Here is a 13,748-nt window from a genome sequence, read left to right as displayed (position 1 = left end):
GGGACAGCCATACTAACAAGTTTATTTTAGATTCTTATTTTTAAATTGTGCATGGCAGTCCCACATTTTCATATATTTTCTTTTTGCATTCCCCTCTCTGATGGCACATGACACCCAAAACTTACAGCAACATTGTGCAACATTTAGCTGATTGTTGAGTCTCATTCCTGTGTCATCAAAAACAGACGTTTAGGTTTGGCGGTTCGGACCGACCATCAGCCAAACGCATTGGTGTCTGACAACCTGGGAGTGAGCCTCAACAATCAACTAAAAGTTGCATAATGTATTTTTAACTTAAGTCCAGCAGTTGCTGCACTTTTTACAGCTCCTCTAATATCAGTGCAGACCAGCCACCTGCCACCATACAAATGATGTATTAGGGTTGTGAAGGGTTGTCCCATTTCATAAGAAAAGTTTTCAACCGCTGCCCCTTGTCACACTTTGTTCTTGAGGGGCGAAGTGGGACTTGAGAATCCAAACATCCTATCTGTTGTACCTTTAGGCAATCCACAAATGGATATCTTCATCTGCAGACTCTGTAAGATACAGGACAAGATTTTTCTGCATTCTTGTTTCTGTTTGTAGTTCAAGTAGCAGTGATCAGTCAAGTCTGAGCAAGCTTTGGTCTGCTGCCGGGAAATAGTGTTTGTTGAGAGCAAAAGAGGCAGAACGCATTGGCCAGAAAAGTAATCTTGGAACCCATCAGCTATCGTCTGACTACAATTAAGCTTTTTACTATATTAGTTTTTCTCTAAATTACCTGTATTCATATGCAAATATCTGTTAAAACAGAGTAGCGGAAATGTTGTATGGACCTATCTTGAATTGCAAATCAAACTGTAAACAATGAACAGTGCACAGAAGGGGAAGTCTTGGCCCAAATATCTGCTGGCTAACCCCTAAATATTGGTCTTTGTCCCCAAAGGCAAAATAGTCATCAGACTAACAGCTGATGGGTTCCAAGATTGCCAAACTGCAGGCTTAACCAGAAAAAAAAGACATCACAGAGGTTGTGTTTGAGCAAAGTACAAGATTTGAACCATTTCCATATGTCCATATTATTGACTGTCCTTGTAGATAAATGTATTTTTACTGATTTGACTCAATCATCTATCCCTTAATAAACTCTGTGTTGTGTACTTCCGGACTTTTTCTCTTTGGAATATTTTGTATACACCATACCATGTTGGCCAAACACCAGTCAGCATCTATTATTTTTTTTTTGCCAATAATATGTTCATACTAAATGCATTAAACACTCCAGCCAGAACCTGGAAATAATATTTCCTTCTAGAAATGTTGGCCTGCTAAAGTGTCTGCCGTTGTTGATTTTGCACTCTCCTGAACTTTACACTCAGGAAACTTTTTCTGTACCACCAGCTGTTAATAATGGTACACAGTGAGATTACAAAATACATAAATTCTAGTATTATAATTTGCCTTCATACCAGGCACCAGCAAGCTGTTCAGAAGCTGTTTTCTTGTGAATGTTGTAGCTACATGGTCAGACCTGACAAGTCACAGCTGAGGTGAAACCTTTTTTTCTGCCTCGTAGCACATCATCAAGTTCCACCGCGCCTCTAAGGCCAACAAGAAGCCCATGCAGCTGCCCCGAGGGATGGTGAAGTCTCTCCTGTATCAGATTCTGGATGGGATCCATTACCTCCATGCCAACTGGGTGCTCCACAGGGATCTGGTGAGCCGCTATATTAGCTTCACTGCTCCAGTTTCTCTTTACAGACATGCCAGCTCCAGCACACACTTCATCCTAGAGCTGTTTCCAAAAGGAATAGCGTTAATAACGTCACAGAAACACCGTTACCCAGGAGGGTCAGAAGTTTCCCTCTAGCAGCCATGGGTGGTGTCGTCATACGTGTTCAGCCAATGGTCAGATAAATGTAGAGTTTAAAAACTGACTAAAAATACAACAACTGTGCCACAACAGTAGCTTTAGGGAAGTTTTTTGTAAGTTTTGTGGTGTAACAATTTTAAAGAATTACTTCTTCCCTTATTTGACCATTTGTATGTCAGTTACTCTCCCCTTTTTACTTTGAATTGGTGAAGAAAGCTTTGTTTTTCTCGTATGTTTCCATGGTGAACGAAGAATCCCAAAAACAAAGAAAATTTACAATGAACTGAAGAAGGGGGCCTTCTGTAACAACAGCAAAACTAAACCCAAACACAAGCATTCTTCCTAAAACATTAGTATTTGAAACTGAACTGAAAGTGAAACTTACAGCACTTTGCACTGTCATGTTTATATGTGGTTCAGTTGTTCAATAAAGCATAATGATAAAATTAATAATAATTTAACACAACTGCTACTTATGCTATAGTATTAGCTTATTTTAGTTTGCACGTAAATAGGTGTTTACGTTGAAAAAATGATGGTAAGCAAATTCAATAAATGATCAGCCCACATTCTCTAAACTCAGAATTAACATTGTGTTTGTTGAATTGTTGACATCTTTCACCTTGACAGCCTATCCCCTTACGGTGCACCTCTTCTCTCTGCCTCACTGAACCATTCTAGCCAGCAGAGTGGTGTTATTTCAGTGCAGAGGCTGTTATGTCTGAGTGTGCTGTATTATTATTATTATTATGAGTTTGATTGTCTGGAGGAGTGTGATTGTAAAGCCTGAAGAGCAGAATGTCCTGAACTGTGAATGCTGTCTGACTCTTGTCTCCCCTTTAACCTGGCTGCAACACCCTGTTGGTTCCTGTGGGATTCTCTCCACCTTGGTTTTCCCACAGTGCTTTGGGTCAAGGGACATTTCACTCTCTGCAGCTGAGAGTCAGGCTGGAGCCAGAGCACAGGGCTTCTCATTGTGTGTCTTAAAATATCTGTTAAGGTGGCAGATTGGCTGGAATTAAATCAAAATAGTCGTATGTTCATGGGAAAACTGCGACCAGTTAGCCAATAAATAGAGTGTTGCATTAACTTTTATCACCACAGTCTTGATTGGCTTAGCTAGTTGAATTTTCAGCAGGAGTTACCACACTGACAGTGACTGATAATGACATGGGACATGTTTTTTGTTATTTGTTGGTTCACGTCATCTGAAAATGCTAATGTCCAGTTGTTTCTGTCATGAAAATGATGATACTGTTGATACATTTCTAAAAACTGAGACCTTTTACCTAATTTTTGAAGAATTAGGTAAATCTAAGCTAAAGAAAAGCTAGAAAACAAAAAAAAAAACACCTTGGTTGAAGTTCCAAATGAGTTTAGCCAATACTAGAAGGTGGAGGTTCTCCACTTCTGTGTCACGATACATCCTGCACAAGACCGCAGTTTTTAAACAGCCAAGCTACAGCCAATAGTAACTGCAAATTTATTTTTTTTCATCACTTTAACCAGATTTCTTTAGCCTGCAAAACTATGTCATACACTACATACACTACGCTATATTGGCTAAGGAAGTGCAAACATTCGTGAATTGAGTTTAGCCGCACCATACAGGCATGAGAATGAGGCATTACAAAACATCAGATCTGTCACAAGTGTGATTTAAAAACAAAAATTGGAACACTTTTGTTTGTCTCATATCTGAGTGTAAACTCCCACAGCCCATCTGTATGTGTGGCTCCCTCTCGCTCATCTCTGTATCTGTCACTCCTTAGCGAGGAACATTTGTGAGCCTGTGCTTGTGGAGGAAAAAAGTATAATTAACCAAACACTTTCGATTATGTGACAAACTTTAATTTGATTACCACCGTTCGAGCTTTGATGTCAGATGATCCGGAGGGAGACTATTTCCAGTTAACACTCACAGGAGAATGACAGACTGAGATTATAAAGTCTGACTGAAATGTAGATCAGCTGTTGGTCAGTTTCTCTGAATGCACCTCTAAGTAGATCAGATGGGTTCAGAAGTCAGAGGGCCGAGCACTCACACAGTTCAGGCGTCCATCCATCTACAGCGTTCTGTCTTGAATAAAGTCGTCCACGCTTATGTAATCCCTGACAATCCTCGGTGGTCATGTGGTGGCTGGACATCACATCACATTATGTAAACCTGCGGGGATCAGGGAGTGAGCTTTTACACTATCTCTCTGGGGTGATCTGCGGGGCATCACTGCTGGCATTAAAAGCTCAATTTATCAATCAGTGAGCTCTCAGCCTTTTTTTTTTTTTAATCCATTGCAGTCGCAACAAGAATATAACTTTAAGTGTTTTGACAAATGAAGCAAGGCAGAAATAAGATACATAGATGGCGATACAACAACGGAAAGCTACACAGCACTATTAAACACAAGCTAGATGAAACTGGAGCAGAGTTAAGATAGAATTAAAACCAGAGGGAAATAATGCAAGATGGAAAATAACACAAAGAAATAGACGAAAATACAAAAAAAAAAAGAAGCAATGAAGTCCCTGAAGCAATTAAAGCAATAAAACCACAAATTAAAGGAAATGACAGAAATAAAACATAGATTAAAAAGGTAAAATGAATAAAAAGAACTGAAAAGAAGGCAGTTGTTTATCTGAAATGACAATATGTTGGTTGAAATTGTGCTCTGTCATTGGGAGATTCAGTCAGTTTCAGATTTTAAGCAAATCATTACCAGAACTTGACGTCACAAAGTAAGTCCAGTAAATAAATGACTCAGGTCAGACACTTAAGAGTCCTGTTGCACACGTTAATCTCAAATTACTCTCCCTGGTGCTTTCAGGCCTCCAGACTCATACTTTAAATTGGTCATACTGCTATAAATTATTTGTTCACTAACTGAATTTAGCACATTTTGTCACATCCACATCCAAGAAAGCGTTACCTTTAGGCTCAATGAGCTTTATATAAAACATATAATACCGGTTCCAACATGAGTAATCAATGTTGCGTGTATTGGTCAACTCATGATGAACATGTCTTTCTTTCCAGTGTTGATAATGACAGCACACTTTCTTTTTTTTTCTTTTCTATTAAAGACAACAGAATGAATGGTTAAGTTTCATTTTCAATGTGCCTGATGTTCCGCTGCTCTGTCTGTGCCCAGAGTGCCCCCTGTGCTCCGAGAGTGTGCTGCTGTTGCAATGATTAACCGAACAGTATTTAAACATTTACATAAACATATAATTATAAGAATTATGAAAATAGTTTTCTGAAGATGTTTTCCTTTCTTTGGATAATGTCTCATAATTTTCCAATAGTGTATTTTCTTGTCCCCCTTTTTTTTTCAGTTCTCAAGACATTTCTTGCATAGGTTTATATGATTGTGATTGCAGCACAACAAAACTGATGTCGATCCAGGTTCTAAAGGGTTAACAATAACGTTATCACTATTAACCTACATGGACTGTACTATATATGTGTAGTACTAAGTGTATGCCTGTTTGTCGCACACATTCTGCAGCACAGAACAGATGCTGATGCTGCTGTTATCAGGACTGACTCACGAGGAATTGAAGGGTGGAGAGGCGGTAAATGATTAGTCATATCAGCCTTGCAACAGCACTGCTGTATGATGATACATTGGAACATTTTGGATGGTTAGAATGTAATTTACACATTTCTATTCTCCAGTGATCTAAGTAATTAACAATAAGTATTATGCTTTTCCGGCCTTACATCAGGCTACAGTTCCTGTCTCTTGTTTTCACTGTAGACAAAACAGTGATGTCATTCACCGGTGCATGACTCTGCTTCATCAGGATGCCAGAAAAAAATGTAATTGCGGACTTTTAGGTGGTTTGGGTCCTGCCTGCAGGCAGGTCAAACGTGTGCGTTGTGAGTGTGTAAGAGTTAGTGTGTTGTGTTTTAATGGACACACGTCTGGATGTATGAGGTGATCTTCGGTTAGTAAATAAGTTTAAGATATTGCAGGTAGGAATAGCACAAGCAGAATTCACTGCAGTGAGCTGTTTGATGAAGAGCTGCAGATGACTTCTGTGGTCTGTTTGTGATCCAGAGACGAAAGGAAAAAAGGCCACACACTGGACTATACCACAGGAGCATAGTCTAGTTTTTGTCTCTTTTCGTCTCTTGTATGATTTCTTTTCCAGCACCTTTTTTTTTTGTTTTTCTTTTTTTGTTGTTGTTGTCTGGGTGTACGTGCTTTTGCAAACACTGTGTGTGGACCAGCACAACACCAACAAATCATCAAGCTTGCTTTTACCCTGCTGTGCTATGAAACACTTGCCAATGTGATTTGAAGGGTCACAGTTCCTCATGGCTCGGCTCAATGCAAGTGTTTCTACCTGCATCATGTCAGGTGTTTTCAATAACATTAACAATGCCTCTATTCTATTCAAGTGTACCAGAAGGTCATGACACTCACTGCATTTACATGCACAAAATATTTTGTTTTTTTCCCTTATTTCTCTTGTTATGCTGTTTACATGGCTAATGAAAATGAATAGCATGCACAGTACCAGGGTACTGAAGCAACTAAATGAAATACAGCCATCATACTTTATATTATATAGATCTGTGCACATGCAAGAAATGTATTCCGTGAGAAAAGCTTTCAAAATAAATACAATGCACTGCTGTGCTATGATGTTAAATCTTTGCATAACCCCACATAGTGGAATCAGACTAACCTTTATTTTGTAGGCTCTGCATATTTGTTCAAAACATTGCTCTAGATTTGGATAAAATATTGGAAATCATCAGAGGGGAACCCTTTCTCTTCACAAAAACAGAAACTCTCCCACAGGAGCTGCGTGCTTGTTTTGCTCCCTGAAGGTCACACCACTCTTATCTGCACACCAACTCTTCCGGCCCTTTATAACTATTTTCATTTCAGCCGGATGGAATTCTCCATTGTCAGACTGTATGTGACTCTGCACTGATGTATTGCAGTTGGTGGTGTTATTTTGCTGTCTCATTGCCAGGGCTTCCTGCCATTGTGGTCAAAGAGCTCCCTAAATTCTCCTCACTACAACTGCTCCTTTTTGGTTGTTGTTGTTGGTCAGATTATTGTGTGTGTGTGTGTGCAGGTGCTTGGCTCTTTGTCAGGTCTTTGTAAGTGTGAGTGATAATAAATCGAAATGCTGTTTCTGCTTCATGGAAAAAGCCCTTGCAAGGCCTGTCATTGCTTTCATAGTTAATATGAAAGCTACACGTCTGGTCATGTTATGTTCAGATATGTGAGAGGAGGAGCATCAAGACAGATCTGTGTGCGGAAAGGTACCTCCCCCCCACCAGCACATCTTTCATGCTCCCAGTACATCTGCTGTTACATAACTGCGTGTTAGTGCTGGTGTGCAGCATGCTCTGCGTCTGTGCAGCGCAGGTACAACGCATGTGCTTTGCATTGCACCATTGCATATAGCTCCCATCCCCCTATGTCCTGCCACTCCTCCAATCCTCTCTCCCTGTCCCACCGTCCACTACCCACCCCCACACTAGAGGTGCTTGCCGTGCCCCCCCCCCCCATTCCCTCACCCTTACAAGTCTTATGTAACAGTCTCTAGCTAGAGCCGAGCCCACTGCCCTGCATGGCTAGCTGAGTCAAGATGCTGACTTAGCAGCTCTGCGGGCAAAAGCAAAAGCATCTCAGCAGACTATACCAACAGTCCCTGCCAACGAGGGGACATTACTGAAGGTGCAGTAAATCCAGACTAACCTATAAGTACTATAACTGCATATGTTCCTGGCTGTCCCACACAGACTGCAGCAGCACGGGCCACACACACACACACACAAAGACACACACACACAAGTTCTTGCCAAGCTGCTTATTGCCTCTTTCGATGTGTTTTTTAAATAAATCAAACCATCTTCTTCAGGTATCAAAGGGTTAAATGCTTGTGAAAGGCTGCTGAGTACAGCACCAGAAAATTGATGTCGATCCAGTTTTCAAATGATTATGGTATTTATGCTGGCCGTAGATGTAAACAAAAGCAGTGCCCTAGAAAAGGACTGCAGATGCTTTGCCACAACACCTAAAAAAGTTCCAAAAGTCACACAGTCGTGTCAGCTTGCTCAGCCTGCAGACCTGAAGACCAGATCTCTGTCTTAATTTTGACTGTACCAATTCTAAAAAGAGTTAATCTAGTGCACCTCGGCTTTAAGGGTTCAGTGTTTGGGCCCTGTTGGCTTTGACTTTTATAATTATAGGACAGTGTGTTTATCAGCTTACCCAAACTGCTGTAGGAGTGCGCCGTTGGCTCCTGAATTGGCCCAGTTTTCGAGACAAAGACGTAGATGGTTTTCATGTAAAAGGGGGGCATGTCCCTGAGGATCGACTTTACGAGTCCTCAGCGGGACGGAGGCTGTTTATTTTCCCTCGGCTCCTGATCCATTTGTGAAGCTAACCAACTGTAACTGATTGATTTCACTGAATGAATTCAAGTCTCAATTTGGTCCATATTTCAGAAAAACATGAGTTCAGCAACAATAACACTTCCTGAATGTCCTACCTTTAGAGCCAGCCAATGCAATAAAGGCCTTTTAACTTTTGTCCTTAAGCAAGTGCCTTGGTCCCTTCCTGTTTTTTTTTTTTTTTTTTAATAGATTTGTTCACGCCCTTCACCAAAGAGCACCATCTTTTTTGCACTGTTACGAGTTACAAGAAGCTCTCCTGTTAAAACAGCAGCAATATTTGACAATTATGTTATGCACTTCACTGTGTTGAGCTGTAGTTTCACTTGTCCCGTCCCGTTTATGTTTGTATTTTTATCTCTTGGAAACACTTCGTCCTCTGTTATGTTTCATGCTCGTCTGGCATTTTGAAGAGGCACTGACACTCACTCAGGTCTTTTACAGAACACTCACAAGCTAATAGGCGTCTTTCAAAGAGCCAAAATGAATATGTTGAGGCCGGTCATATTAATTCAGTTAGGCCTGTTTAGAATTTGAAAGAGGAGCTGGTGAGGCTGAACTCCTCTGGCCTTTTAGGAGACGTTTGTCTTTGTGTTTGCTGATCGTGGCGTGTCGTGTTGTGGGCGTGAATAATAGGTCTCATTATTAACGCTGTTTCTATAGCAACAAGACATGTTTGCCAGGCAGATCTGAGTCCGCCGAGCCAGAGGGTTCACACTCACATGGATACCCAGGGAGAATCCACAGACTGTTTGATGGCGAGCAGATACCGAATCCTGCTGCAGGAGAAGGCAACTGTAAAGTTAAAAAACGTTTTCCTCTGATTTAATGTGCAGCAGTGTGCCTGCTTGTTTAAACAGCACGGTACTTCTAACTCATAATTATGTGTAGGAAGTGTAATTGGTGTCATTGATGCATGTTACTGACCTTTCCTAAGTCCCACCCCATCTCGCTCTGTGCTCCAATTACTGTTGAGCAAGCTTGGTACTAGGCAGAACCTCGGTCAGATATCCCTTAGATATGCTATTTTAGACTTGTCTTTATTGAAAATAGAGATTTTCTTTGTTTCTTTTTTCTTAGTTTTTTTCTGTACTTAAAAAAGCATACTATTAGTACCAGTTGAAATAATTTGACAACATATACTTTTTTTAGAATTTTTTTTTTTTTTAATTTTTTTTTATCTCTTTCCCACTTTAATGTTAAAAACAGAAAATGATAGTAGTCTAAAGTAAACTTAAGTATGATGTGCTGTTTAATGTACACTAAAAATGTTTTGAAAATGTGAAAAAAAAGAAAAAGATTCTGACACTGCCCGGCTGACATTTGTATGTGAGCCCATGTGGGCGGTAAATGGACTGAAAAATGGCCCCTATGTGGGACTGACCACAGGTTCCATAAGGGCTTTACCCAGGCGGGCCCCACATGGTTTATGTTAGGGCTACCTGGGTACCAAGTGGGCATGGGACCAAAATGGCCATGTTATCTAGGGACCACAAGGGCCCCACGTACACATGATGGCTGAGTGAAATAATTTCACCAAGTTTTATATTGAACTGTTCTCACTGTTAACATTTTATTGCGTATGGTATACATTACAATATTATTATAGCCAATACCACAAGCAAACATATGAAAATTCAATTGATATCACTTAATTTATCACCTACAGGGGCAATTAAAAGGCACGCAGAGTAGCACACATCAATTTACATATGGGAAGACTCACACATAGTAATAAATGAAAAACCTCACTTACATTAACTCGCATGAAATGACGTAGAAAACATATAAAACGTGTAAACTACTCTCCGCACCGTCTTAAAAAGACCTCAGCTGTCCTACAGTTGGAGATATCGTTGTCACTATATCAAACGTGCACTAACATTAACTGATGCTAAATTTGTGTGACGCTGCACAGTATTTACCTTGAAAGTGAGTTAATTAAACACAGTTTTAATGATCATTTAAATTTCAAACAGTATTACTAACCGTAATTTCACGGTGGTTTATCATGAAACTAGTAACCAATGGATCCCTCGTTGGAAAAAAATCAAATTACGAAGACAGTTTAAAGATGTGGCTTGGGGGCTTGTATAGACGACACAAAACAAACTACTGTGGTGTCACAATCCTAAAGGGTAGAATAAGATGTAAATAGTTGCAATTTAAATTAGCTAATGTTTGTAGTAAGACACTAGCTGGTGAACTTAGTGAACTATGTAAGCAGTAAAGAGGAGATATTTCCCTGGAGCGTTGGTGTTGAGCAAACCAGAGCGACGACAAACATAAATATTGGACATACATTAGTCAAGTGTGCAAAACTATGTTGCTTCACTACTTAAACAGGTTTGTTGACTCTTTTTGTGAAAACTACATAAGATATATCAATATTATGTTTGCGGCTTGTTCCGTTGACAAAAGAAAACAAATTAGCACCAGCTAACTTTCATTAGAGGAACAGTTCACCCAAAAATCAAAACTACATATTTTTCCACTGACCTTTCGTGCTGTTTACCAATCCAGATTGTTTTGGTGTGAGATGCCGAGATACCAGCCGCAGAGATGTCTGCCATCTCTTCAGTATAATGGATCTAGATGGCATGTGGTGCTTAGAGCGTCAAAACAACTACATTTTAAAATCTTAAAAGCAGTTTCTCTTTTCAGAAATCATGACCCGTTTGCTCAAGATAATCCGCAGACCTTGCTGTGAGCAGTTTCATGTGGGAACTACTTTCTTTCTACCAAACTGCAACCGCAAACTGGTTGACCATGCAGAAGGAAGCGTGCATCTACTCATTGACGAGGGGCTCGTGATAGCACAAGATTCAAACATTAATGGCGTCCTCCTTGACTGAGCTCTAACGTTAGCTTACTTTTGCACAGTGATGTGTTTGGTCGGTGTAGTTTGGTTGGAAGAAAATAGTTCCTACATGAAACTGCTCACAACAATGTCTGTGGAGGAAAGACACATTGCTGTTAAGCTTTGTAAATGTTTTTTTGGCACTTTGAGCACCACAAGCTGAGTGCCATCTAGTTCCATTATATTGGAGAGAAGGCAGACATCTCTAAAGCCGATATCTCCAACACTCTGCAACTCACACCAAAACAATCTAGCCTGATAAATAACACTGCAGGTAAGAGGAAAAATATGTATTTCGGATTTTTGGGTGACCCGTCCCTTTAAACTCAACATATGGGACCGAATGTGTTTCACCAGGTACTTTTTAAACACGACTGTCTCCCTTCCATGTAGGTCAGTCAGCTCTCTCAACTTTTTGTCGGAAATTCCTCACCCAAAACCAGATGTAGTGCACATAGTAAGGTGCTTGCGTGGGTTTGACCCCGTTCCTGTGAGGGCTTGTGACCAGATGCCATTAGAGTTTTAAGTGCCACTCTCACAAAATGGCTGACTGACATGCTCATGTGGTCGTGTGGTTCAGGGGCGGCCAATACAGGCCACCAAACAGGAACATTTTCCTTTTTTTTTTAACTTTGGAAAAGAGAATCACTAATAAAACTGGGTGTATTTCTCAGAGTTTTGTCTTGTGTGACTGTTACAATAAATACATAGTTTTTCCTCTCTCTTTTCCCCCCTTTTTTTTCTTTTTTTCTCTTTTCTTCTTGTGCAACTTTCTATTATCATGCCATCTTGTTGTATATTTGTTCAGACCTACCGAGGGACTGCAGATGTGAATTTGCTCTAAGCTATAATCTGGTACAGTGCATCAAATGGTCTTTCTCTGGTCTTTATCTTTTAAATAAAATCAAATAAATGAAATAGTATAATGTAAAAAGATTGTTTTATTAGCTAATATACATCAGATCTAATATTTTTCTGTCTCCTGCAGAAACCAGCCAACATCCTGGTGATGGGGGAAGGTCCTGAACGAGGACGAGTTAAAATCGGTAAGGAATATTTCTCTCATTCAGACTTGTGAAGTATGAAAATTAGAGATACTGTTATCATTGTGACAGTGGATCGATGAGGCTGTTGACTTGTTTGTCCTGTAGCTGCAGTGTTTAACCTTCTGGCTCAGGGGTTGACATATCGGTGCTGTTGCATAAGCCAGCTGGCCAGGGGACTGTTGAAGGGTAATGCTGCAATGCTGGAGTCTATTTATAAACCCTGTGCACACATATATAGTACAGAGTTATTGTCTTACTGCAACTGGATACTCTCACTCACCAGGCTCACACATTATTATGTTTTTTAATATAATATTTTACATCTGTGAAAAAACCCAATTTATTTAATTTTTAATCACTTCATTCCTGTTTGCAAAAAATAATAATAAATTCAAAATTTAAAAAAAACTAGTAAGAAATGTATTGATTTGAATGTTTTAAATGTCTAATGTCTAAGATTATAGTTAGATTTTATTCCACTATAAAGTGATTTTTCTTAATACATATTTTCACTGTGATTGTTGTGTTCATGCATTAACCCTTCGGGCCAGCTTTAATATTACATACACTCTTATCGCTCTGCGCACATAATGCGCTTTTCAAAATCAAGCTTTAAAGAATGTTACACATCAATAAGATTTTCTACTTTCATTAAGTTAATTTTTTAACCAACATCAGTCCTAATCATAAATATCAAATATTTATTATTCAGTAGCATTTTAGCCCTTTAAATGCCAGGTTTTTGTCATGATGCCACATTGTTTTATTATCTCAGCCTGGGATTTGTCAGTGATTTACAACAACATTGATTATGACAGTGCACCTGGTGGATATAGCATGTATTTTCTCCATTTGCCAAAAGAAATAAACACAACAAAAAATGACAGCCAGAAATAATACAATGCTTTGTAAATGTTTTTATGCTTTGATGGCTGTGGGATCAAAAGCTGCTGTCTGAAAGGGTTTCAATGACACATTTTTTGCACTTAGCAGTATAAATGTAACAGTTTTGTTTACACGGTGTATTTTAGACTTATTGTAGGAGCTGAGCCAGAAGTTCCAAGATGAAACAAACGTGCATAATCTTGCCAAAATATTTGCAATATGCATGAATAGCCAGATATATCAAAAAATGTAAGAATGAAAAGTGTGAAAAATGCGCCAAACAGTCACTGAGGGTTAAAAGAATATTTTGTGCTGGTGCTGGTGAGTATTCCTCTGCTGTCACTGAGCGACGGTCACAGCTCAGAGCTGCTCCAACAAGCTCACAGTTCAAGAGATATTCAGCTCATTAAAAAGCACTCCATAAAGCAAGAAACCTGTCGAGGGTTTTTTATATTTTTCAGTGTCTTTTGTTGTCACTGGAGTGCTGCCTTGCTTAATGCAGCTTATGTTCAACAGTCCCATGTTCAGACTGTTCTGACTGCTTTTCATGCAGTTCGAAGGAAAAAGCCGAGCTCTCTCTGAATGAGTCAGTTTCAGATTTCATGCTTAAGTTCTGAGTTGTTACTTTCTGGCAGAGAGGAGCACATTCCCAAAAACCAACGCCTGTATTTACCAAACTCTTAC

At 39.6% G+C, this 13,748-nt stretch overlaps 1 protein-coding gene across 1 annotated transcript in view; it reads left to right on the top strand.

Moving 5' to 3' along the window:
* cdk19 (cyclin-dependent kinase 19) overlaps positions 1 to 13,748 on the top strand; it is a 55,924-nt gene that overhangs the window by 30,037 nt on the left and 12,139 nt on the right. Inside the window, exons 4-5 of the mRNA XM_042503503.1 lie at positions 1,556 to 1,696; positions 12,122 to 12,179. Of these exons, the coding sequence (XP_042359437.1) occupies positions 1,556 to 1,696; positions 12,122 to 12,179 (199 nt within the window). The remainder of the gene's footprint in view (positions 1 to 1,555; positions 1,697 to 12,121; positions 12,180 to 13,748) is intronic.

The sequence above is a fragment of the Plectropomus leopardus genome, chromosome 16 (genome assembly GCF_008729295.1).
Source record: "Plectropomus leopardus isolate mb chromosome 16, YSFRI_Pleo_2.0, whole genome shotgun sequence".
NCBI lineage: Eukaryota > Metazoa > Chordata > Actinopteri > Perciformes > Serranidae > Plectropomus > Plectropomus leopardus.
The sequence above is the reverse complement of the archived record's forward strand: the minus strand, read 5'-3'. Positions and strand labels throughout refer to the sequence as shown.